General features: G+C 38.9%; 1 protein-coding gene across 1 annotated transcript in view; it reads right to left on the reverse strand.

The window, feature by feature from the left end:
- DST (dystonin) overlaps window positions 1-27,331 on the reverse strand; it is a 293,027-nt gene that overhangs the window by 59,811 nt on the left and 205,885 nt on the right. The window contains 15 exon segments of the mRNA XM_042829656.1: window positions 518-759; window positions 1,898-1,982; window positions 2,149-2,475; window positions 2,722-2,881; window positions 4,813-4,979; window positions 5,746-5,916; window positions 6,995-7,156; window positions 15,447-16,921; window positions 17,901-18,309; window positions 18,311-18,397; window positions 19,839-20,038; window positions 21,411-21,540; window positions 23,194-23,429; window positions 24,408-24,473; window positions 26,715-26,841. Coding sequence (XP_042685590.1) covers window positions 518-759; window positions 1,898-1,982; window positions 2,149-2,475; window positions 2,722-2,881; window positions 4,813-4,979; window positions 5,746-5,916; window positions 6,995-7,156; window positions 15,447-16,921; window positions 17,901-18,309; window positions 18,311-18,397; window positions 19,839-20,038; window positions 21,411-21,540; window positions 23,194-23,429; window positions 24,408-24,473; window positions 26,715-26,841 — 4,044 coding nt within the window.

Raw genomic sequence — 27,331 nt, forward strand, 5'->3', positions numbered from 1 at the left:
TAATTCAATTTATTAACATCTTAATATATTAAACGTTAATGTGTATTAATATAGTACATATATAACTTGAAGGAAATACATTTTTTCATTTTTTTCCCACTCAAAACACTGCCCTCACCATCCAACTTGCAATATTATTTTTTTTAAATAACTATTTTTTGTTAAACAAGATCAGTAATGCATTTTAAATGCTGTCTTTTTCATATTTTACAGGATGATATCCATGTCATAACCAAAGAACCAAAATAACTTTGTTTGACAAGTCTGGAGTTTTCCCAGGGTAAGGTAGCTGCTTGAACAAAAAAGAAATGTTGTGCTGCTGAGCTAAAAATAAATCACAACCCAATTTTGTATGGGATTATAACAAATGACTCTGGAAAGTAAGCGTGATTCTTAACTACTGCTACAATTACAGCTGATCTAATGCCAAATTAGTTATTCACAAAACAATTTTCTGCCAAACCAAAAGTTAACACAAAAAACCATACAGCGATAATTCACAGATTCTAAAACCTACTTTTTGTCTTTCTTGTGCTTGGCTTAATTCTTCACCCTGTGGTATTTGAGTTTCATATGACAGTAACTCCACTTCCACTTTGTCAAGCCATTTGCAGAGCTCTTCATGGGTTGAGTGCAGCTGACCTGCAAGCTGTAGAGCCTGCTCTAAGGTCTTGGACACATCAGAACTCAATTTTGTAATGTCTTTGTATCTCACTTTAATGCCTTCCAGTTTATCTTGAATTATTATAACTTCATCACCTAAAATACCAGAAGAACATTATTTCTTGTGAACATAATTCCTTAAAAATAAAAAAAAATCCTAAGCATTGGCCCCAACCTAACACAGCAATCTCAGTATTTAATTTAGAAAATGATCCAAACAGGAGACGGGGCAAATCCTCACCTCCTGTAAATTATTCTACCCTCACTAAGTCTACAAAGCTATGAAGTTTACCTCAGTTTACGATCTGATCTTCTGCCTTTTTTATTGTTTTACTAAACTATCAGAAAGTGAAGACTTTGACTCAACATTTAATGCAAATGTTCTTTAAAAAAAATCCATCCTTAAATTCACAATAGTTCTTAAAAGGTTATAAAAAAATTACAGAAGTTACTGAAATACAAGAAAAAAAGTCAAGAATACTAACTAGATTTTCCATTACACTGATATTTTACACTATTCCTTGAACTGAACACTCTCTTTACAATACATTAAAAACAAAAGGCTAAAATAAAAGCAACCTCCTGAAATTTATATTCAGATTTCATTATAGATTATGCATAATGTTTAAATTTGGAACAGAGAAAGATTCCCCATCTTCAACCACATGTATGTCTTAGGGAGCTCAAGAACTTTAGAAGTGCTGGAAAATCTGGACAGGTGTTGATCTACAGAGCAGACAGATGGCGTACAACTGGAATGCAACTTTTCCCACAGTATTGGCTCCAATGGACAAAGCCTTCCTCTTGCAGTAAAAGGTAGTCTAATATCTCGTTCTTCTGTGAATGTCTCCAGGGAACTGACTGTGTCCACAGCCAAACAGCCCTCCAACCAGAGTAATGTCCATAACTTGAAATTAGGAATGGAATGCAGGTTCACTAAATTTTCCATTAAGAATAATAGTAAAACAAGGGCCAAATTCCCTACAAGCATAAACTAACTTTTGCTCACTAACGTTAACAATACATTTGGCTCCAAAACATAACCCACTCTGATCTCATAACTTTGTTAAAATAGATAACTACAAGTGCTTTAACAAACAAGCATATTGGTTGTTACTAATACTTGGTTGTTACTAGTATCTACATATTCTACTTAAAACTTCTCATAAGCACTTATCATTACAAGAAAAAAAAAAAAAAGCCTGGCAAATTGTACTTTTCTAAAAGCTCTCACCTGTTGTTTGTTTGAGAAGCTCTAAACCATTTTGTATAGCCAAATCAACATTTTGTTTTCTGAGAAGAATCTCCTCCTGAAGCTCCTAAGAGAAAATGCCACTTATGTAAGCACAAACATAATAAACAACACTATTCTTATTTGGATTAAGCATATTTCCATTTAAAACAAAATAGATTAATGAAAAATAAATGAAATATGGATTATAAATCATATAAAAATAAATAATAAATGAACAGAAATCAAAATACCAGTAGTTCAGAGTGCTGTTTCTCAAGCAATTCTGTGTTGCAATCTTGGACTGACAACTTGCTCAGTTTATCATGGACTTCATTCAGCCAGTTCATCAACTCAACTTCGTCCTCCCCAAAAATCTGAGCATTGCAGTATGCTTGCTGTAGAAGTTCAGACCTGCTGTTGCTCTTCTCTTGAATCTCAACGTATCGGGCCTGAGAAGAATCTAGCTTTTCCTGCACCATATCTTTATCTTCCCTGGAGCTCATAGTCTTTAGAGACTGACCAGTGCTAATGGCCTGAAGCAAACTCTTATTGTGAGCTAGGACATCATCTTCTAGGGCCTATATATTTTTTTAAATAATGAAAAACAATGGAAAAGAAAATCAGAAAAACATAAAAGAAAGTGGAACTAAATAAAAACTGAATTAAAAAGAACATACTGCCAACACAAATGAATAAAACTCAAATTACAGGAAAAAAAAAGTGTAGTAAAACACAAGTACACCACAAGAGCTTTCCCAATTGTGCTTACTTCACAGATGAGTTTAAACAGAATGGCACGAGCAAATGTGTTGCTCATATCTTACTTTATGCTGAGAAATCTGCTGTTGCAGTTTGGAAGCCTGTGTTCCAATGGGTTCAGCATTTGCAAGCCTCTTCTCTGTGGCCGACAGCCACTCCACTAATGGTTCCAGAGCTTCATGAAACTGCTGTGCTACCACTGAGATGCCTTCCAACTGGCGGTTCCTATAAACATCCCAAGAGAAAGAGCCTACTGCAGGGCATCTGCTTTAGCAGAAGTGTTGGACTGGATGATCTCTTGACGTCCCTTCCAACCCCTGCAATTCTGTGATTACACCTTTTAAAGTTAGGCAAAGACTCTACTGAACCAGAACATACGATCACACTTCCTCAGCACTGTACATTATCTGCTAACATTTGTTCATTGATGTGAACAGAACTACGTAGCTTTACTTCACTCTAATTTGAAACTAATGAGACAGTGGTAATAAAGCACTAAGACTTGACCTCCAAAATAAAAAAAAAGAAGTATCTAAAACCTTTCCGTTTCAGATTATTACATTTCAGAGAAAGTTCCTGATTACAGGAAGCCTTCTCTACAGCCACTGCTGAGAAAATTTCCCTCAAGAAGACTTTTAAGAGATATTTTTCCCCACATAAAAAACGTCACAGTATTGTCTTTCAGCAGGGGATCTTATTACAGGTAAAAGCTGTGCTTATACATGCTTCCCTAGGCTTACAAACAAGGGAGACCCTACAGACCTGTCACAGTCAGCTATATAATGCTCACAGAAATACTCTACTTAGTTTTCAGAATCGTGGTCTGATCTTCAGATCTTCTCATTTCCAGAGACTGGCAAAGGAAAACGGAGACAAGCCTGCTGCAACTAATAGATAGCTTGGGAAAAGCTGCAATTTGATTTTTAATTAAGTATCACCAGATTGGGAAAAGAATATTAAATTAAACATGACATTAACATTTATTCCACCAATGACTCAGATTCCTCCAATAAATTTAAAAAAAAAAAAAAAAAAAAAAAAATAAAAAAAAAAAAAAAGGGAAAAAAAGGAAATAATTATCTATTAGTGGTTTACTCTACCAATTGAATAATTGAATAATTGTATCTTCAGTATGAAATAGCAAGAGATTCAGAGTAAAGGAACTATAGAGGCTAGCAGAAGGACTAGAAGACAACACAGCTGAATTTAATGTTACTCTAATTGCTCAAATCCCAATCCATCCATTTGCTCTTCACTGTAAAGTTTTACTGCTCACTTAAAACAATTTTCCTAAACTTTCCAAATCCTTTCTCATTCTCAATTACATATCTTTTTTCAGGTCACTTATGCATACTCTTCTCTCCCTACTATGAGGCTGTCCTTAAAATCCCTACCCAGAAAATACATTCAGCAAAGTCCTTTAAACACTGATGTCTTCAGATGCTTTACAGTTTGTGACTTGCCATATATTTTATACACAGACAACTCAAAAATATCTAAGTGTGTGTATATGTAGATATTGTGTCTTGTTGAATTGGAACTTGAACTGGACTGCAATCTCTAGTAGAGTGTTTTCTGCACTGCTAGAATACAGGTACATACTTCAGTGGTCCTTCTTCCTCCGGAATTAATGCAGCTTAGCAACTTGAGTAAGAACATCAACAACTGGCAGCACCAGGGTTACTACCCTGTAGAAACTAATTATATGGATAACATTGAACAGCAAAAGGAGAAATGCCACCTCTTTGTAGCAGCAGGTCAGGATTCTGAAGTTCCAATGAAACATTGTTATTATTTAAGTCTCAAACCCATACTTGATTCTATGCAAAACAGGAGATGTGGTTTTTAAATCAAGAAACTAGTGAACCAACAAAGATAAACTGTATAATACAAAATACACGTATGCAGTTAATTCTAGCCGATTGTTATATCCCAGGCTATGATTCTGTTACAAGCTTTCACTCTTTTCAAGTCCCTATTTCCCACTTTTTTCTTCAGAGGACCTATTACATCAACTTCAAGATACAGCAATGTAATGTACTAACAAGGATGATATTACTTAAAATATTTACGTTAGGGAGTTCCACATACTGCTTTTGACCATCCATCACGTGCTACATCTGTATTATTCAAAGCTATGAAGGAATTTGAAATACCTTGTTTCAGCTTTACTGAGCAATGCATCCCATCGACTATCCAGCAAACTCAACTGCTTCAAGATTTTCACTTTATCAGCAGGTTCTGCTGACTCTGCAATTTTCTCCCCTTCACGCTTGATTACCTCAACAGTAGGCTTGCGGTCATCCAACAGCCTCTGGAGAAGCTAGAGAAAGCAATGAGATGTGGAGTTATTAAGGAACACTGAAACATTACAAGTGTAAAAACAGATGGAGCTAGACTTCTTGAAAAACTCTTAAAGAGAAAAAAAAAAAAGCAATGCTTATATTGTGATGCTGTGACTAATGCTAATGCTAATCAGATATAGGCACTCCTCCTCCCTGGCCCCACATACATGCTCATTTTAATTTCTCAATAGCAGCAGAGCTTCCCCAAGTCCAAAAGACCTCTTAGGTTTCCTTGGGGTGAAAACATGAGGCAAACCCAAAGAGCAAATATACAGGGTAACAAGTTATGCCTAATACCACTTAAGAAAACATGCAATTTAAAGTATTTGATGTATTTTGTAGGAGCATTCATGAGAAAGACACATGTCCTTCTAGATTTGGCAACACAAAGGCAATTGTGTAAACAGATACAAAAATCAATGACACAACCTATTCATTATTTCTTTGAGATACAGTGAAATCATTGATCTAGTTTAGTAAAATCATTTTCTTTTCCAATGGACATTAACATTTATTTCCAAGAGAATGTTCATAATTCTAATTAGAGCTCAGATTGCAGTGTCTCACTCTGTCCTGTGCTCCTAGAAGGTGGGCACTTCTCCCAGCTGGATAGACTCTGGAGTACCAAATGGGTGGCTGTCAAATATACCTCAGTATACTTGAAGAGATCTCTGCTTTGACAGACAGGAGGATTTCTTCTCATTTCTCCAGTGAGAAGAAAGAGACTGGACATATTTTACTTACTTTCTGCTCTTGTATTTGGGCCTTCACAACTTTGAATTCAGCAGATGGCGGCTTTTGATTAGCCACAAGTTCTTCTGTATCAATGAGCCAACTAAGCAGAGATTCAAGGGCATCCTGAAATCTCCCGCAGTGAAGGAGGGCTTCCTGCAGTTGTGCTGCACGTTGGGCCACCTGAAAGAAAGTAGAGCATCTGACTGCACTTTTTTTTTCATTTGCTTAATGACATGGCAATATCATTACCATGTACACTCACTTTCATAGGTTTTTGTAACAGCACTATTGCACAATTTACCATTAATCTCTGCAGTCATCCACCAAAAAGAGGTTGACTGAGTAAACGAGTCTGCTCTAGTAGTCCATTACAAGAGACACTCCTGTTTCATTTAGCTACAGTAACATGAATTACACTGACAGGATGTTTGTATTTCTTATGCTCTTCATTTTCCTTACAAGAAGACTGAGCCAGGAATCCTGAGAAGCAATTGAGGGGCAATAACGCCTTCAAAGGAAAAAAGACATAGGAAAGGATAGGACAAATAGGTGAATCACAAGTGTCAGTGGCTCTGCTGCATCACTCCTTTGGGAACACAGAGATCAGCAGAAACTGAACGCTATTTGGATTTCCCATCCCTGCCATTTTCAACAGCAACTACTTCAGGAAGATAAGCCTTTAAAGCATAGGAAAAAAAAAAAATCTACAGCAGAGTTTTCCAAAGCAGTAGCACCTTCCAAACTTTCAGGCAACACTTAAGGTACTTACTATAAAGGAAATGTGCCACTAGCCACACTAAGCTGGGTTGAATCACTGTGTCCTGCACTGAGCATGTATAGCCAGTGTACACAAATATAACAGTGAAGAAATGTGAAAAAATACCAAAAAGGGAGTGTTCCAAAGCAGCTGACTACAAATGACATTGCTACCTTTCCCATGTGAGTGTCATAACTCTTGCCTCTTTCACTGAGTTATCAAACTTCTCTGTTCTGCTGAAGCAGAAAGGAATACAGAGCCCTGGAGGAGTCTTTCCTCAATGAAAAGCCATGAGAAACCTACAGAGTTTGACAGAACTTTATAATGACAGCTAATATCTCCAGCAACTAGCGATATAAATCTTATCCTTAGAATTACTACTGAAGTTATTGTATAAAATAACATAACTGAATATTTAATTTCCTGTGTTTTGAAAGAAGTTTAAATAAGTAAGGAAAACATAGGACATGACAAAAGCAAAAGAGCATACAAAATAATAACCTTCTTATTAAGAGTTTTCCACCGGGTGTTAACATCTTCAAGGTCATGTTCAAGGCTTTCTGTGTTGGTGCTTTTAGCAGCACTTTGAATAAGGCCTTGACCCAACCAGTTCACCTCCTGTTGTTTAACCTGCAGGGGCTCGATTTCTTCTTTCTGGAATACCTGCAGTTGGAAAACCAGGACACACATGAAAAATAGAATTCACCTTGTGCATCACACTATGTAAAAATAATACATATGTATATATGTATGTGCTGAACTTCCTGACTGATAAAGAAAGGAAAACCATTCCTTACCAGAACCTTCCTTAAAACAAACAAACAAACAAACAAACAAACAAACGACATGAAAGACTTCATCTAAACAAAATAAATGCAGTACACCACTGAGGTAGGATGATGTACATTTCCATCAGTAGCTCTAAACAGGAAGAAAGGGGAGAAAGCAAGGGAGGGAGAAGATCTTCACAACTAGGAAAAATACGAAGACCAGAGGAATGCATCTATCTGTTCAATTATCTGTCTATAAACTATACCAAAAAAAAAAAAAAAAAGGCACAGAAGGACTGTAAGTTATCCTTACATAAACAAGCAAACACCAAGACAGACAACTGGGCATTTTTTGCCAAGTTAGGAAAAAAGTAAAACTTTCAAGTTAAAGAAACAGAGAAGAAAAAATGATTTTAAGGGAGGTTTTATGAGAATATAAGCATAATAAAATGAGGAAGCAGTACAGATGTTCCTGAAAAATCGTCACAGAGGACACCCATGAGAATGGTTTTAATTCAGAAACATTCTTGCAAATCACCAGGGCTTTGACAGTGCCCAAACAATTTGAACAGTTTTCTGTTTGCTTTATTTTACTTTTTCAGGTACTTGAGGCTTTTCAGAGCCAGATTATTACCATTAGCAACAGCAATGTAAATCACCACTTGTATTCAACTGAATGAGGCTGAAACGAAACCAGTGTCAATGAGATCAGAAAATGGCCCAAAGCCCCTGAATTAATTACACAGGCCAGTGAAAAATAACCAATGAATAAACAATGCTAAAGAATGCTCAACTTTTGACCCTAAATCCTTCTATTTCTATAGCAGCATTCAGTAACAGTTTTGGTGTACATTTAGAGCGTTCAAAGCAACCTTTCTCAGCATTCTGAAAAGGAATCACTTCAAACATACCAATGACTCCTCTTTTGCACGGAACACAGTATGGCAAGTGATTTCTTTGCAAGCAGCAGCCCTCAGGTGGCTGAGCACACTTCCAGGAGCTTGACAAGTCAATCTAGAAGCTAGGGCAAAGCTACACCAAGCAAGGGGGGAGAAGAAAGGGGGTGTAAAATCAACTAAGCATCCATAAGAATTTTGTTATTATGGACAAAAAAGAAAAAGCCCTGAAAACTCTAGGACTGTGGTTACATGAAAACTTACAGCATGCAACCAGCTGGCTGCTCCCAGAAAAGGGAAAACGTTCCTATTTTTCTTTACTTAAGAGAGAAGGCAAAATAATCTTTTTATACTGAACCAACAACAAATTCTTTTATGTCCCATAAAGCCTCATCTTTTGAAAGCCATGTCCTGCCACAAAGGACTGATCTCCATAACCTGCCCCTTAAAAAGACAAGCGTTCTTTGCAAAGAGAAGCTTAAAATAAATTACAATTACTGCTGAGGCCAAAGTTTACCCAAACAACTTAGCAACAAAGCTTCAAGTATCTCAGATTTCAACCAGAGAGGGAAGAAAGAAATTACAGACGTGATAAACACCCTTTCCTTATTACAAAGCTCCTACGTTACCCACCACTCTGAGAGCACTGTAAGACCCAGTGCCTCTAAAACACAGCCATGCCGTCAGATCTACTTTCAGGCACGCAAATGCAAAGGAAGGCTTTCAGAACATGCAGTGAGCCTTTAATCTACGTGCCTTGGAAACCACAACAATCTGATACTGTTGCTTATACCTTTATGAGTAAGGCAGTTCAGCCCTGAATAAATGGGCTGTAGCTGCCCTTGAATGGCATTGCCTTTAACCACAATCTGTGTAAGAACTGAACAACTGAACACGAACATCAGTGCACAGTGAGGCTCTCCAAATTGAGAGTAACAGACACCATCTGGACAATAAATAACCATGCACTGAACAGCTGGAAATAATCACCCCTGTTAGAAATTGCCCCTCATTCATTTTCCAAACTGACCACCACACCTATTTGGGACATCTCATGTGTGCTGCACAAGTGTCTCTGACCACTACATCTGCTGAATTAATAAAACACAAAGCGTTTCCAACAAGAGTCAAGTGTAAAAGAAGATTATAAGCAAGTTTGTTTAAGGTTACATTACAACTATTTCACAAATGGATTTTTTTTAATTACCTTATTAGACAATAGGCCATTGCAGACTGTATCTAAGGTTTCTTGTATGCCTGTAGCCCAGATATTGCTTTCACTTCTCTCTGGGATAGCTTTTGGACAGTTTACAGTGCAATCTAATTCAAGCTGCTGAACAGAAAATGTCATTTCATTTGAGCCTGCATCTGTTATACTCGAATCCCCTGGATCAGATAAAATCTCATATTTTGCTAAATCCATGTGACTATTATTTACAGCAACGTTCATACAGTAACCATCTAATTGAGGAGGAGTACCATCCACATCATTCCCCTCCACTGTTGTGACTTGCGTTTGAATTTTTCCACGTATGTCATAGCCATTTTCCACTCCATTTTCACTCAGGGAAATGCTTCCTCCATCACCTTGAAGAGGATGGCCATGTGTCAGAGTTTCCTTTCTGAAACTTTCTAAGTAAGTGTATTTTCCACCCATCTCTTCCTGGTCACTCTCACATTTCTGTGAATTGCTTTGTTTGACTTTTCCAGAGGGCACAATGTCACATGAAGTCAGCCTGCAGCTCTCTCTGACAAAAACACTGCTGCTTGCAAGCACTGGGGCTTGCTGCTCTCTGCAAAGAGCTGGAAAGAATGGGCTGAGCTGACCTACTGCCTGGATGTCTTCTGCAGAAGATAAAGTCTGTGCCTGCATTCGCTCCCCTGCTAAGAGCGTATCTTGTTTTTCTTCCCTTTCTGTTGGAGGGCTGCACAAACCAGAATCATCTTCTTCTGAGGTCAGAGAATTCGTACCCCACTTGCATTTGCCTGATTTAGCTGTATCTGACAGGTCACCGGTTTCACTGAATGAGCACTCACTTTTATTTGTGTAATCTGAAAAGTTGGGCGGGACAAACATTCTCCATGACCGCCTGTGCTCCTTTTTCTCTGCGTGAGACTTCGTTTTGGGCAATCCCCCTGTTCGAATGACATCGCCGTTCAGCTTGAGAGCATCAAAGATCATTTTCTCATCTAACTTCTTGGCCTCACGGCTTCGGAGCTCAAAAGCACTGGAGGACGTCAGGGCACCATTGGAGCACAGAGTGCCGATATCCAGTGTTCGGTGACTGTAGGGTAAGGTCCGGTCCGTGAAGTGTCTGGAGGAGAGGCTGCCCTTCGATCCTGAATCGATTTGCTCATTGAGCCGCACGGTGTCATAGATGGACCTCTGGGGGACGTAACAGTCCTCAATGTTCAGGTCTTCATCCTCTTCTCCTTTGCCCACACACGGAGGATTCTGACGTAAACAGTCCGGCCTGCTAAGTGGCTTCCCCATTTTGCAAGGATTGACACAAGATGCTACGATCCTTCTGCTTTCAGAAAGGAGGGAAACATTTAGAAAACACTGTCTGTCTAAAAAACTACAGTAAACTTGCCCTCAGCACAGGATGCATAGATATAAAACATACATGATAACTTATGAGGTGGTTAAGGTTGTCATCAGTGCATTGGTTTAAATGCAGTTTTACCTGGATGTGTTACTGGTAGTTTGTTGGTTTTTTTTTTTCTTTTTCCCTTGAAAACATAAAGTGCTTGAGTGAGAAAGGAACAGAAACCTTCCAATATCACAGGGAAACCGAGTATAGCAAAAACCAGCAGTGGCTTAAATGTTTAAAACCCTCCATGGAAGGCCGCTCTTATTTCTTCAGGTCAGAATGCGTATCTTAAATCTGCAGATTAAGCCTTCCAATTGAGCGAGCATTACCGAAGGCAGCACATTATCTCTTGGAGGTGACTGATTAGCTGTAATCCATTTAGCTGGGTCCAAGAATTCCATCTCCTTTATAAATAAAGCATCGTACCAGAGCTCGGGAAGGCAGACCCCCGGTGCCTGCGCACGGCTCAGACCAAGGCACTGAGAAAATCTTGGGGGAGAAACAAGTTAAATCCAAAGCACGAAGAATAAAACAGCCCTTCGCTTCTTTGGCAGTAGCTATCAACAACCTCGACCCGAGCAGCAGCTTACTCCCTCCTCGTCCCAAGCTCTTCACGAGTTCCATAGGTAAACATAGTTTCCTACGATCCCAGCCGACTCAGCCGTTATTTCCCCCGCTTCAGGTTCCAGGCGGCCGGCCCGGCGCTTTCCTCGCTCCGTTCTGGAGAGCCGCACTCCCGTTTAAGGCAGCCGCTGCGAAACACAACCGCGGCGTCCCCCGCGAAGGCACGGCGGCTTCGGCTCGGCGCGGTCTGGGCCGGTCCCGGCTGCAGACGGCGGCTGGCACGGCGCTCCCGGCTCCTCCCCGGCCGAACGAGAAGGCGAGGAAAAAGCGATCCGGCCGCGCACGCCGGCGGGTAGCATCCAGCCAAGTCGATAAGCTCGCTCGGCTTCCCGCGAGCTGACGGGCGTCCTCCCAGCGCCGAGCTGGAAGGAACGCCCTTTCTCATTCTTCAGGCAACATCTGCTACCGCCACCCACCCCGCCCGGCCTCCGCGCACCGCTCGGCCGCGGTGGGAGGAGGTGCCCGGCCCCTGCTGCTCGCTGCCCCCCGCAGGGCGGCCTCGGCGCTGCGGCCGGGCCGGGACAAGGCAGGGCGGGGGCGCGGGCAGCGGAGGGGCCCGGCGAAGTGCAACCAACGCCGCTCGAACCGGCTCGTTTTCCGTTTTGGGGAGCCAACGTGCTCAGCTTGAGACCCAAGGATCATTTGTTGGCGGTACACTAGAAGCAATCTGTTCAGCGACATAAATTAACCCGTAATGAACGGAGACCTCCGCCGCCTGAGTGAGCGGAGCTGTCAGCACAGCGACAACGCAGCCCCCGGTGTAAGGACAGCATATGGCACTCAGTGTCGTAACTTAGCCAGGGCATTAACTACAGAGAGCTGAAGCTCTCCCAGTTCGGCAGTGAGCAGGAGAGGCTTCATGCAGGAAATACGAAAGCACCACACTGTTTGTTTGCTCGCTGCTTTGATACAGTCAGCTAACGTATTAAAATATTTAAGTCACGTGAGGCAAATTCTCCCTTCTCACGTATTCTGCCTGCTCCTTCGAGCAGCCAAAACATTGTAAATTATGCCAAACAGAAACTCAGCTCTGGCTTCTCAAGCTAAGAACACGTTCTACACCAGTCAAAGGGGGGTAAAGCATTTTTGAGATCCTGCCATCTGTGCTTATTCCCAGCCATACCAGTCACAAGCAGGTCCTCACTGAATGCAGAGGGTGCTCTGTCATGTTATTGGGTCAGCATGTGCCTGCAACAGGTCCATATCTGTTACACTACAAAATGATTTTATTCACATTTAAAAAGGTATTTTACCATTTTTTAAACATATTCTCTGAAGGCTTTCACATGCAGCAGTCACTTTCAAAAGCAATAGTTCACAAAAGCTCTTTAAGTATGCTTTCTAACATCGTCCCTAACCGTAGTAAAACCTGTAGAAAGTTGGTACCTATCAGGGTGTTTTTGGGAAGTGCAATACTTTCCATTTCTTATTTGAGCATATAGAGAAACCTCTGATTATTTTCTCAACATTATCTCCACTCAAAGTGAAAACTGGAGGACAGACACTCTACACAACCAGCATAAACCAATTGAACTCTTAGTTCAAGCTAATTGGTAGGAATACTCAGGCTAGCTAAAAAATCCTATAGAGTCTAGTTAGAAGACAACAACTTTTAACAACCTCTTTTATTTTGAAAATAGAAGCCCAAAACGAATGAACTACATACTGATGAAATCTCTAACAGTTCTATGTAGCTTTTGATAAGAAGAACTTCTACGGTATTAAAATAATTGAACAAAGGTTACAAGAAAGAAAGCAATTCAGTTTCTGGGGTTTTTCTCTTTCCCAGAGAACCTAGCTGCAAATACTGCTCCAAGTGCAAACATCCTGGCACTACGTGGCTACACAAACAGAGGGCTCTGTTTTTTCTGTAGAATTATCTGCATTTCACTTTTCAAGTAAGGAGACAGAATCAGTGTAATCAAACACATCTCATCTACTGAAATTTTCCTTCATACCAATATATGCATTCCATAAAGTCTTTGGGGAGGAGAATGTCTAACAAAGCTGAATTAATTTGTAATTAATTTTGTGTGTTTTACATTAATTGAGACAAATTCTTCATGTGATTATACTCTTCCTGGTGTACTTTGTGAAGTAACAGTCAAATGAAGCCTATTTGCAAATGAACTCCACTGGAGATTTTTCTTGACGGAAAGCAAGTTTTATATCTGCATTGTAAATAAATACATTCTAACACTGGCAGTAAGTACCTTCAATTTAATACTTTATCCTGACTGGCAAAAGTGCATCACAAAGAAGTAATATAAATAAAACAAGTATGTATGCGTGCTTATAACTATATACATACATAATATACAACTCAAAGTCTGTTTATTTTTTTTTAAATAACTGTGCATTTTCATGTCATGCCAAGAAAGCTCTACTCTTCCACATAAAAACTGGTCCAACCACAAAAACCACCTCTGGCCCATAGCACAAGATTCTTCCCCAAAGAGAATGAAGATACCAGTGAATAAATCTATCTACAAAGAACATTTTGCTTTACTCCTGATGAACAGAAGTTGATTGTGCTTGACAGCAGAAGCTAAGGACATAAGGGGTTAGACTGTGGTTTTGTGGCCAAAGCCACATTTTCAGGTTGTGTGTGTGTTTGTGTGCACGCACAAACCTGCGAGCAAAGCACCATGAGTGGAGCAGGACTGTTGGGAGCCAGTCTCTCCACAGTGTGCTGCCTCAGGTAAAACTGCTCTCTGGAAGGAGCTGGAGTATGAAGAGGTACACCTACTGTAATTTTGTCACCATGCACACCAGCAGAACTCACACAGAGTGCTAGGAGAGCAACTTTGGACCCTACCCTCCTCCTTACTGCCTTTACATAACAAATTTTCTTATTCTGTTCTCCCTGCTTACCTACTTCCGTTCTTCCAGTGCTTCCCACTCTGCTTTTTATTACTGCAGTTGCTGTTCACTTCTTTGAATATCCCCTTCACCTTTTCATCATGTTTCACCTCCTGGTTAATGGCACTGTGCTTTCAATCATAAGCAATTCCATGACCTCAAACAGTTGTTTAATGCAAAGCACATTTCTAAGTTTACAAATACCTAAAATAAATGCGATCACAGAGCACACTTCTGCATATAAGCATGCAGGTTTTCTTGTCTTTTTTATCTTCAAGCTCTTTGGTTATGGAGACACTATGTTCCTACATAGACCAGCCAAGGATCTCATTCCTGATGTTTGCAATTGCTGGATATCTTATTCACCAGCCTTACAAAAGACAGCACTGACACCATGCATAGGAAACAGCACTAGCTATGCTGTTTTCCCATTTCTAAGGTGCTCTGTTATTTACAAAGACATTTGTTTCCCTTTTATATAAAGGTAGACTTGTTGTGACAGATTGACATACAATTTTAATCCTGACAATCTAATGGAATCTCCTTGTAATGTAACCATTTGTTCCAGATTTTTGTCTCTATTTATACACTCTAAAAGATCACTCTCACTGATAGTAACTTTCAGCTGAAACGGCGCTGAAGTTTCAATGTTCGGTTTTCCACTCCGACGTGGGTTAGTCTAAACAAGCAAAAAGCACCCTCTGTTGGGCCAAGCATGTCATTACTTCTTTTACACGGTTGTCTTTCTGATCTTTCTGATTTGATAAATCATATTATGGAAGCTTGTTTTATGATTAACTGCAAACTAATTTCCAAGCCACAAAAACATCTGAATTGATATTAGATTGGAATGAATCCAAAGCAGCACATAATATGGAGAGCTACTGTGCAGCCATTAGGAGATTTACGATCTTTTTCAAACACTGCTTACTCCTGTGTAATTTATAAATCTTTCCAGTGAGCACTGGAAATTCATCTTTGTAGCTAAAATATGCCAAGATCTGTGCTTCATTTCAGCACCAAAGCATAATAACAATTTACACCCAGTATCGCTGCAAGGTACCTTGTTCAAAATAGATAAAAGGCATATGGGTAGAACAGAAACAAGACTTCTCCAGGATCTGCATTTAACCATTTACACACTGATACTGAATAAAGTTGTGTTGTGGTAAAATGAGTGACAGCGGTAAGAAAGAAACGTTCCTACCTTGAATGTATTCAGCTGCTGATTAATAGTTTCTGTTTCCATTCCAACAGGACCTTGTGATTCTTCATGTTCTTCAGCTCTCCCAAGCAGACTGGAAAATTCTTTTAGCTTACTGTAAAACTCCTCGACACGGTTAATTGTACCTTCCACTTGATCTTCCCTGGCTTTTGCTCTGTCTAGTAGTTTCTTGCACTGTTTATTTAATGCTTCCAAGTCCCGTTTTATACCAACAAGATCAGGAGAAGCTTCAGCTTCTGTGGCTAGCATCATTTTACAATTTTTATTAGCATTTTCATTATTCATTATAAGATCTTCCAACTTTTTCAGGAAGTGTTTTATATCCTCCCTCTGTGATTGCAGTACACCAAGATCTCTTCCCACCGGAGCCATGCTATCAAGTTCATCATCAAACTCTGCAAACTGAGAGAACATCTCTCTGATGCTGTTTTGGAAATGACCAATTCCTTGAAGTTTTGTTTCCAAGAAGGAGCACCTATCTTCAACCTGCTGGTTCACTGCAGTGTATTCTTTCTCCAAAGATTCAGCTTGAAGCAAAAGGTCAGAAACACCTGCTGAATCAGAAGCTTCTACTACCAGGTCTTGGGCAAGCTTTCTTACTAAATCAACATGAGGCCTTAAAGCCTGTAAAGCCTTCTGCTGGGCCTGCATCATTGTCAGGTGTTTGTTACTGAAAGACTGAGGTCCAAGCGAATCGTGAGCTTCCAGGTGCTCTTTGGCACTTTGAAGCTGCTTTTCTGTTTCCCTGGATGATTCCTGAAACTCTTTTAGCCTTTGTGCCATATTTTCCAAGCACTCTCTCTTCTTATGTAATTGTTCTGTGACCATACTCACTTTCTCATTCAGCACCTTAGTTTCTTCTTTAATGATTTCTTTATCTGTTTGGCTTGCACTGAGCAAACTTTCAGCAGTATTATTTAGTAGCTCCACTATTCCATGGTGTTTATCCAGATCCTTCTGCCAGGCCCTCACCTGAACAACAGAATTTTCTATTTCAACAGGGTTTATGCTGACTTTTAATCCAGACAGGTTGCTTTGGCATTTTTCTATCCACGGCTGCAAATTTTCTACGTGCTGCTTGTATGTGAGTGCTTTCTCCAGACAATCTGTTAATTTACCTTGCCTTTCTTTTATCTGCTTATCCATTTCATCCCAATTACTTCTGAGTGTGGCAATTTGAGCCTGTAAAGCTGCTTTATCAGCTCCTTGAGTCTTCTGTAATATACTTTCTCCTTCTGCAACAATTTTTTCATATGAACTAATCTCATTGGTCAGGGTCTTCATAAAATCTTTCTGTTCTTCAATTAGGGACTGCAAGGTCTCAAGTTTGGCTGATATAGGGCGAGCCTGCTTCAGCTCTTCTTTCTTTCCATCTAGCCAGGCCTGAAAGTCCTTAGATCTTTGCTGGAACTGATGAGAAGTGGTATATGCTGACTGAAGCTGCTGAACATGATTATCTACAGATAAGACAGCATAGAGGCTTATTATCAGAAACAGCTAGTATTCAACGAAGAAATAATAATTAATACTGATTTTATTATGAATGTTCATTAGCGGGTGGAAGGCAGGCTCTCAGCGTTTAACTTCAAAGCAATAAAGTCTCTTGCAAGGGATAGTTTTGTATCTGTGCTACAGTGTAGCAACAAAGGCATCTGGGCATGAATCAAGTCAGGTGAGCTTAGCTAGATCGTGTCTACCCAAGTCCTATTCAGGCAACACAACTGCAGTTGTGTTTCATGATACTATAAAGTGAACACACAGAGAAAATCAAGCAGTATGGCCTAGTAGTGCCTAACTCATGGCCTGAAGGTGCTATTTGTTTTTAGGGAGATCCTTTGAAGTTCCTTGTGACCTGAGGAAATTAAAAAGCTTAGGCAGCTTGGGAGAAAAAAATATAATATTGCTTGCACTCTATTTCTCATTCAGTTCTGTTGTTCACAGAATAGAAAATGCTGCACACAACCAACGCAGTTCTGCCACAGGCAGTTTTATATAATTACCACTACCTTTTGTCAAGCCGTTCACTGGTGCTTGCCTAAAAATTACAATTTTAGCTGATTCTGTGCACCTATGCAGTAAGTAGTTCAGTGAACAGCATCTATTTTAGTATCCTAACTGAGTAAGGATGTACCTCAAGGCAAAGATGAGGAGAGCAACATTTTCATTATTTTAAACTCTTGCCATAACTGCTGGCTAGGGATCTGAAGTATTGTGTCAACAAAGGAACAAATCAACAGAAACAGTTGTATATGGTGACATATCATTTCTGCCTTTTCAAAGCATGGAGACATTCTCCTAAGTTCTAACATACTTCTGGACTGATAGCTAGTATTAGAGTCAGCTCACTCAACATCTTACTACTGACATTAAAGACAAATGTTAAAATGACGCTTTATTTTATGCCCTAATTATTTTCCTTTTAAAACAAATACTAACCTGATTTTTGCTCAATATCCTTAAATGATTTGAGGATACCATCTAACTGCCTTGTAAGTTCTGCTTTCAAATACTCTTCTCCAACCAGTGTTGAGAGCTCTTCACAAAGAACTTGAGCTGCATTTATACTCTTCATTTCCTGTTCTATTTCCTTCTTCATTTCTTTAGCAATCTCCAGTTGTTGTTTCACAGCATCAGGTTGTGTACTCACAGCCAGGCTGCTGCTCAGTTTGCTATCCAAGGCACTTAGCTTATCAGACAGACTTCTGAGTAGGCTTTGATACTCCGTGCTTTTCACTATAGCTTGATCAATTCGGTCACATCTGTTACTCAGTTGGCCAGTTAGGTTGTCCCATTTTTGTGCCACAGCTGCCAGCTGCTCTTTTACAATGTCATGTGAGGGGGGGATGTTCACCAGGTCTCTTCAGAATCCCCTCACCAGCCACAGTTAGCTGCTCATATTGTGGCTTTCTGGTGTCAAACTCTTGGAGCAGAATCTGAGAATAAAGAAAATTTTAAGAACTTATTTCATGAAAAAGAAGCAAAACGCTTCTGACAAAAACTCTGTAGAATTTGTTGTAGCTAAGCTCCCTTACAGAATTAATCTGAGTATAAAAAAGCCAGTGAAATAACTGCATCTTCTACACATCTAGTGAATGTTGTTTCCAAGTGTTTCCATCAAAGAACTAAAAACTCTATGTTAATTTGCACATCATCTAATGGAAACTGAATCAGGAGATACACATAAACAATGATTTTTTTTAATATTACCATAATTAAGTAATTGTACCAAGTAAAATAATCACTGTTTAGATTCAAGAAGTGTCTTGTTTCCTAGACAGTTTTGATATTTGTCTGAAGACAGAACTTCAAAGAAGGTGCACTGTGACATACTATTGCAGTGGATCCTTACACTACAGAGAATATTTGGATAATTCACAAAATGTCTGACTGTGTACTGTAAGACCTTTAAAGTTTACATCACTGGTTCCTAGTATTTTATTTTTTGACAAGTCAGAAGTGCGTGCAGAAGGGACAAATATCACGGTCTTAGTTTACGGAGTGTTCCAAACCCTTTCTTTTAAGTCAATGAGGTTTAACTTCTGAGGATTGTTAAGTAATACATGATAATCTTATGTCAGCTTTCTAAGTTTCTGAAGCATTTACAAAACACTTTTAAGTCATTTTCACATAGTATTAGAAAACATTTCATGTTTTAAACAGTTTGTTTTAATCAATATGGATATACCAACTTGAATATTGTTTTTTTTTAAAATAAGAATGTCATTTCTCACCACATTCAAAATCAACTGGCAGCAATATAAATATTTGAAATTAAAATTTATAGTTGCTGCAACTAATTCAACGTTTGTTTATTTTTTCTGTGGTTTGCTGTTTCTGTAAACGAACTACTCTACTTTATATTTTTCTTCTATTTTTCACACTTGTGGTTCCATATCTACTCACAATACTACATTTCAGTTGTTTCTTTTTACTCTTTTTTTTTGTTTTATTAGCTACTGGTGCAGTCAAGAGAACAAAATTTCAAAAAGCCAGCTCTACATCACAGACTGCATTTGAGGACCGACCACAAAATATTACATACACACACAAATTAATAAAACTTCCCAGGAATGCTTTCATTAGACAACAGAGAAATCACAGGATGGTTAAAAAAGAAAATACATCTGAGGATCAGTAACTTCTCAAAGGTAAGTCCTGACTATTTTTTCCTGTAGCTGTTCTGATCTTTCTTCAGTCTCCCAGCAATTTTTTCTTGTAGTCACTGTAGTCAGGTATGAATCAAGCTGATACTTACTGATAAGCAAATGTAAAAAAAGAAACAAACAAAACACAAGAACCCACACCCCACAAACAAACAAACAAAAACACAGAATAAACTGAAATCATTGATGCGTGTTGGCTATCCTTACTCACCTGAACCTGTTGCTTTTGTGTATTCAGCATATTGGGGTCAATTGATAGTGGTCCCAGCACACTGACCATTAGCTCCTTTTCTACAAGCCAGTGCTTTAACTGAGCTTCTGCTGTCTGGAACTGGGTCAGGTAATTTGAAGACTCTTCCAGTTTTTGCTGTCTCTCAGATGTAACTTGATTGAGCTCTTTCCACTTGGAGTCTAACAATATAATGTTGACATATTGCATGCATGTTTTAGCAGATGGGCTGCCAGACAGCAGACTATATACAAAACATAAACAGAGCTCTCTAATAAGGCTTCTTGCTGATTAACTCCAGATGCCTTATTGCAGTGATGCAGCAAATTCATCTTCTAGCAGTCAGAACCATATACATTTGGATAAAGGTCTGCAGTTCAACACTGCCACATGCAGCATTTTTAGAACGATGAATATGGAGCATGCAGTAAAATTAGATGACAGTTATTACTAGATGAAATGCCACCAAATTTAGCCTTTGATTTGAAAAGACATAAAAACCAAAAGGCTGTACTCTCACCTACAACTTAGGTACCTGATCTAGGTTGATTATCCTTCCTTTTTAGTGATATAAAGAAAAAGATACCTTTCCAAGGCTGAGCATAAAACTTAATTTAGGCTTCTGCTCTAAATTGCCCTCTGAAAGAGCACATCTCTTTCAAATAGCTGCACTGGGAGCCTGTGGAGAATAACTGCTTAATTTAGACTTCCAAACCAGGTACCTATGACAGGCAATGAGGATACTTCTTTGTAGATATTTCAAGAGCAGAGTGTGAACTTAAGTTTACCTAGGTCAAACTGTGAGCTCTTCCACTTGTAGCAAGTGGCTTCCAGAGCAGCCATTGAGTCTCATGCCTTGGAACTTCTCACCTCACTTTATGATATTGCCAGTGCTTGCTGACTCAGCTTTGATGTTTTGCTAACAGTGTCTCTGAACTGTGTGTGTGTTATTTTCATTTTCTTGTGCCATTTCACTGTCTGTGATCCTTGTTCATTCTGTATTAGTTTCCTTTCAAAAGCTCATGACAATTACACACTGATTTATCTCAAAATCTATTGTACACACATGATCATTTCCCTTTTTTTTTTTTTTTTTTTTAATGGCAAAATTTATGAAGTCAGCTTTAGAAAATGGCAAAAAAAAACCCCAAAAAATAACAAAAAGCCAAAAAATCGCTACTAGGTGCATGGGAACAAAAGCATGCAGAAGAACATTTTCAACAACTCGAAGTGTTTTTAAATGAAAACTGCTGTGACTTCTTTTGTTAGTACCACACTTTGTAACTGGGCCATACACTGCCTGAAAAAGAGAAATCCCTATAAGACATGGATTCGAGGTGTACCTTGCTTAGCTATATTTCACCTATATAAATTCAAAGATGGCCAATTTCAGTGGAGTTATTCCAAATCTATCCTCTTGAAATGGGAGTTACTTCCATAGAAGGCATAGGAGATAGTAAGATAATAAAAGAACTAATTATTGCTACAACATAAAAAGACTAGTAAGAAAATGACTTCCAAATGAGTCTGTGTTCTGTGAATTTACTCAAGTACCTATTTTATCCAACACTTGTCTCCACTTAGGTGCTTCAGGAGAGTTGGGGTTCTTCTCCAATAGCTCTGTCACTTTGTCCTTCAGTTCCTGCACTTTATTCTCACTTTGCTTTAATTCAGTTTCAAATAGCTGCAAAATCAAGCAGTAAAAAAAAAAAAGAGAGATTAAAGATGAACTGAAAGTTATTTTTGAAGTCCGTGATACTGAGATACCAAGCATGAAAATAAACCACAGATGTCTAGTGCTTACATACTGCTTTTCTGCTATGAGTGTAGAAATCCTTTCTAATGGCACACATTGGCTCTTCATGTTCTTCGGAATAAATGACCTGATCTATATAGATTATGTTAATAATATTACTGTTTAGTTTGAATGAGTGACAGAATTAGAAGAATTCAAACAGATAAGACCCATTAGGTCTCATCATATACATGGTTAAAATCTGCTCTTGCAGAGAATGCCAACTGACTAATGCATGGTAAAGTTCAAAGCAGAAACACTCCAACTAGGCATCCATACAGAGCAGCTCACTGAAAGTTTTGCTGTCACAGATCTACTGCTAGAACAGCACTAAGAGAGCACCATAGCTTAAGAGCAAACCTAGCAGTAGGACTGAGATGTCCCAGCAGTTCCTTAAGAACACTTCATGCAGTTCTTACAGATGGAAGTGAATGCCTGGCGAAGGTCACTTATATGAACATAGAACTGCTAGACTTAGCACTGCGGAGTTGCATTTTAGCTATCCCTAAAAAATCCCATTCAAAAACACTGAACAAATCTGTGCTTAATTTAGAACTCTAAGGAAAAGGTCCAATTGCATCAAAAGGATGTCTCTTGCTGAATCACTCAGTTTTCCAATTGACTATGAATACTCTTCTATTACCACAGTGGAGTAAGGTGGTCTTGTAAGCCTTGAATAGCCTTTATTACAAATAAAGGAGCAACGGTTTTTCTACTTACAGTATGAGTTTTAGGGCTGAAATGTTGCCAAGTTTGAGGAACATCAAACTCAAGGAAAATCAGTAGCAATTCAGGTTCATTTTTGAGGGTGGACAAGCAAGTATAAAAAAATATACCTCAGCTTCATCAAATTCTGTCCTTATTTACCCACAATTACAGACAAGGAAAGAAGTTTTCCCTTCAACAGCTACCTATTACATTTCACTTTATAGACAAACATTTACATATAGAAATACTGTCTTTCACTGCTACAAGCACATATTTCTAATGCTCAAACTGGTCAGAAGCTTCCAGCTGATTTAGTGGTTTTCTCATATCAGTTAAAAGGGGAGCAGGAGATTTTTGTGCAGCTGTATGATTTAGCATGCATGGCTTGGTTGCTGAAGAGAAATGCTGCCTTGGAACAGACCTAGGCCTCTGCAGCTGCAGAATCCAGGAGATCTGTGGAGTGTCAGGGAATCAGAAGCTGCAGAAACAGCTTTTGGACAGATAGACACGTAATCTTATCCACAATCCAGTAAACATATCTAAATCACTACAGATATCAAAAAAGTACATTGCATAATCAATATACTCTTACCTATCTAAATTGAACATCACAATTATTATTATTTTTTACGAACAAAATTCCTTCTCTTTGACCCAGCATTTCTTTTACTCCACTGACAAAGTCTGCCAGATTTTCTCAAAGCTTGACTGGCATGTTTACTGGGATCATTAAAATGCTCTCCGCAACATTAAATTATGCTGAGATATGAACTGTTCAAATGGAATTGCCCCAATAATCGCAATAAAGAATATTTTTTAAAGACACATAAGTACCTTATGTTGCTCAACTTGGGCTTTAACAGCTTCACTGTCAGTTGGAGCAGCTTCCCAATCTGATGCAGTTTTGTCCATTTTTTGTAACCACTGCATCACTGAAGTTGATTCTTCTTGAATGTTTTGCATTTTTGAAAGCATACTTTCTAGTTCTGAAATCTTCTTCTTCAAAGAAACTCCCAAATCTTCGTAACTATGATTTACATCAGACATGGCTTGTTGAACACTTGTCAGTTCTGTAAGAGGAGAGATGAACAAAGACTATAGTAGAGACCACGTGTACTTCAAACAGTACTTAGAATTCAAGAATTTCTAAACAGTACTCTGCTTTACACCAGCTAATAGTCCCTCAAGGCAAAAGCTTCTGAACATGTTAGGAGTTAGTTCTTCACTCTAAACGTTCTAACAGTGCATCTGAATGACCTAATATACATTTCTGTTTGTAAGAGCTTTTCTTTTCACAGGAATCATTACTCTAACACAGGCGGGTAGACAAGTATCTTACACTCTTCCTACCTGTTGTTATTTTGGTATTTCAAGCAACTATTTTCAATTCTTCAACAGAAAGTTAAACATACTGGACTGCATTACAGATACCAGTATGATAGCCTAACATCACTACAGTCGTATCCTGCTCATAGGCAAGCAGTGTTATAAAGGTGTGTTATCACTGAGACAGCTTTAGGAGACAGACTGTGTACAAAGCAGACTGTAGTTTAGAAAAACCAACATTGCAGATGTGAGACATGGTACATAAGTTCCTTTGTTTCTGAACAGGAGCTGGGCACACATAGTGATACAAGCATATGAAAAATGAGTGTATTTGTATGTACATGTATGTATGTGTTCATGTCATGTATGTTAACTGGTGTTAAAAAGTTTCATCTCACTACAGAGTAATAATTTTTTCAAAAGCTATATGTTATATTAAAATAGTTATCACTACATTCTTACGTAAGTTCATATTGATTCAGAAAACAAAGATGTGATCTTTTTTCAAAGGAAATACTGAAGGCAGCTCTTTTTAAAATTAATTTTAGTACCATCTTAGTAGTCAATATAATTCCCATATGCAAAGATGATATTAAATTTGTCTAGTAAAGCCTGCTGCAACACGCTGCATGCACCATTTTCAAAATATTTACATGTTGAACAGTAGTTCACAAACACACTTCTTTATCACATCCTGGAATTTTTACTTAGTGATTACTCACCTTTGTTTTTCAGAAAATCGTGAGTTCCTGGAGCTCCTCCTTCACCATTCAACACTGTGCCACCTACTGATCAAGAGGGACTAAGTCATATCCTTACCTGGCCCTTTTCCCACCAAAAGTCCAGCATTACATTTCCTCTTCAGAACAGCGATATATAGTCCTTCTTGTAATATCTGAAGAAACACCTGCATGCTAATCTTGCAATAAATATTTTATTTAGCTTTATATTTCTTAAGGCTGTTTTTTTGTTTTGACCTGCTTCAGCCCACCATAAATGGTATCATATATTCACAGCACATGCATAGTGTACAGGTATGTACATGCATGCACATGTAAGTATGCATACATATGATGTATAAGCAGTCTCACAGCTTACAATACTGTGAATATCATGGACAAAGGTCTTTACCTTAGCAGTGAGGCCTACTTATACCCATATGGCTAACGTCAGTTTCTCCTCCCAGAAAGGAATCTGTTCCCTACTACTTACAGATTTTTTCCCAACCATGTTCATGCTCTGGTGAGTGGCACTGTCTCACATTGAAACTGTGAGGAAACCACTGAACGCTAAGCAGCAAAGAAGACTCAAGTGGTCACTGCAGAAACCATAACCAAAGACACAGCTGATTTAACTCCTTTACCCACTTTCAGCAGTACTGTACCACTGCACGAAACACTCAGGATGTCAACATAACAAATGCCTATCTATCTCATCATGAGCTTCAACATGTTCCATGCTGTTCCAGGGAAGGTGATGTGGAAACCTTATTGTTAATGTGAAGTTCTGTCACTCTCACTAATTGAACAGCATTTCAAAGTCTCTGGATCCAGGGCTGCTTAACCTTTGAGAAATGCTGTCAGACCACAGAACTGGAAGACAAAGTCACTGCATATAGAGCAGCCAGGGAACAACTTCCTGCTCTCCCACACCTATGTATTCTCAGATGGGCAGTTAACAGGGAAAGATTAATGGTTGCCTTGAAGAAGGCTGTGGATCCATCCCACAATACAGCCTGGACAGTGAGGATCACATTAGTGGCAGCCAGAGGATAGCAAGAGAAAATAAACAGATAAGAAAAATCACAGCCCCTAGCTAGAGCCTTGTAAATCTTCATGCTCTATTAGCTGGACTCTGGTATTTACAACTGTGATTAAATGATACACAGTACATCTCTTGTCTAGGTGGGCAAACATTTTTATCTGGATGATTATACCTGCTCCTATATGCTATTTTTCTATTTGTATGTATAGAGGTAGAGAGAAAGGAGCAGAGGAAAAAGCCTAAATATCCTATGTACGGTTCCAAAATGTTCTTTGAAGATTTTTATTCCAAATTCAAACAAGGATGAAACCAGCAATAGCTACTACAAAGAAATACAAAAAAGAAAGTGCTCTCTCTTGCCAAATAGGTATCAACTGGCAGTCCTTGTCCTCCCAGTCTCCTTTGCAAATGACTAATGAAGGCTAATGTATTTGAATTGACAAGGTCTGGAAATAAATTAAAGAAGTGACTGAAAACATGGTTATGGTCATTGAAATGCCTTAGATTCCACATGCTTTAGCTTATGGCTTGAATTAGCAGACTTGCTAGATTTTGTAAAACAGATTAATGTACAGTACAGAAATTTCATGGAAATAGATTTGCTATTTTTAAAAACGTGTTTATAGGTAAATAGGAGTTGGTCAAAAATCCATACTGGAAGCCATTTTGGTCTAGGAATTCCCCACTCTGGAATAAGGAATTGATTCCTTTTCACACTGTTGTTTCAACTAATTTATAAAGTAACATTAATTATGCTGTCATACTGGGATAGCACCACCCTTCTAACAAAAACTCCATGATTGTGCAAACAATTGTGTGCTTGCTTGATGTCACATGGACTAGCTATGAAAAACGTATCCCTGCAAGCAAAAACGTACAGGTATGTTATTGTTTACAAAGGTAAGGTTTATATTTGTCCTACTTGCAGATTTGGAGATATGTAAACACCAATCAGATTAAGTCAGTTTCTCATAATCAAAAATTTCCTAGGATCAAGACTTGTCAGTCACTTACATCAAAATGCTTTTACTCTATTTTGGCAATGTAAAGCAATCAGAATGTGTACAAAATTATTATAACAGTTAGATTTAGCTGAAATGAGAATCACAGCAAACAGTGGTCAGAACAGACATGGCTAACTGATTTCTTCTAAGCCATAATATTCAGAAACTTAGCCAAAGGGTGCAGGCGTTCTTTTTTTTTTTTTCTTAAGGGATTAAAAAACTCCATAAATGTTAGGCTTACCTGATTATATGAGTGCATACCTGATTTTGCAACCGCTCTCAGTTTTGCAGGAGAAGTCACAGCACTAATCAGATTACATAACAGTGTTCCTCTGCTGTTCATTTTCTGCAGCTCAGTTGCTTTTAATGTCCACTCATCTTTTAAATTCTGTTTAAGAAAAATAAACAGTTGTTCATTACAAAACTGAATTCAGACAAAGTGCTTAGTGCTGAGAAAAGAAATGTTACTTGGGAATATCCTGTAGCACTGTATTGGGTTTATCTGGCAAGCCTTGGGTAATATGAGGGCTTTAGGGGAAGCCGCTGGTAGAACAGGCCAGGCATTGCCCCATGTTGGACACAGCCAGTTACAGCCAGCTCCAAGATGTCCCAGACTGAGCCTAATCAGTTTCTGTTATATTTAAGAACAGGGGAACAAAAATGTGCTGCAGCTTTGAGAGGACAGAGTAAGAAAAAAATGCGTGAACCAGACCTGCTGGCACAAAACCCATGGTGTAACACAGTTATTCACACTGTGGTGCCTGGAGGACCTTCTGCCAGTACAGGTGCGTGGTCCCTAAAAGACCATGGGGAGTCTACACAGGAGCTGGCTCCTGACAGGAAGTACTGTTACTCATGGAAATTGGACCCTACTCTGG

This window comes from Centrocercus urophasianus, unplaced genomic scaffold, assembly GCF_019232065.1.
Source record: "Centrocercus urophasianus isolate 14NV4802_14NV808 unplaced genomic scaffold, USGS_Curo_1.0 seq_10, whole genome shotgun sequence".
In the NCBI taxonomy this organism is placed as follows: domain Eukaryota; kingdom Metazoa; phylum Chordata; class Aves; order Galliformes; family Phasianidae; genus Centrocercus; species Centrocercus urophasianus.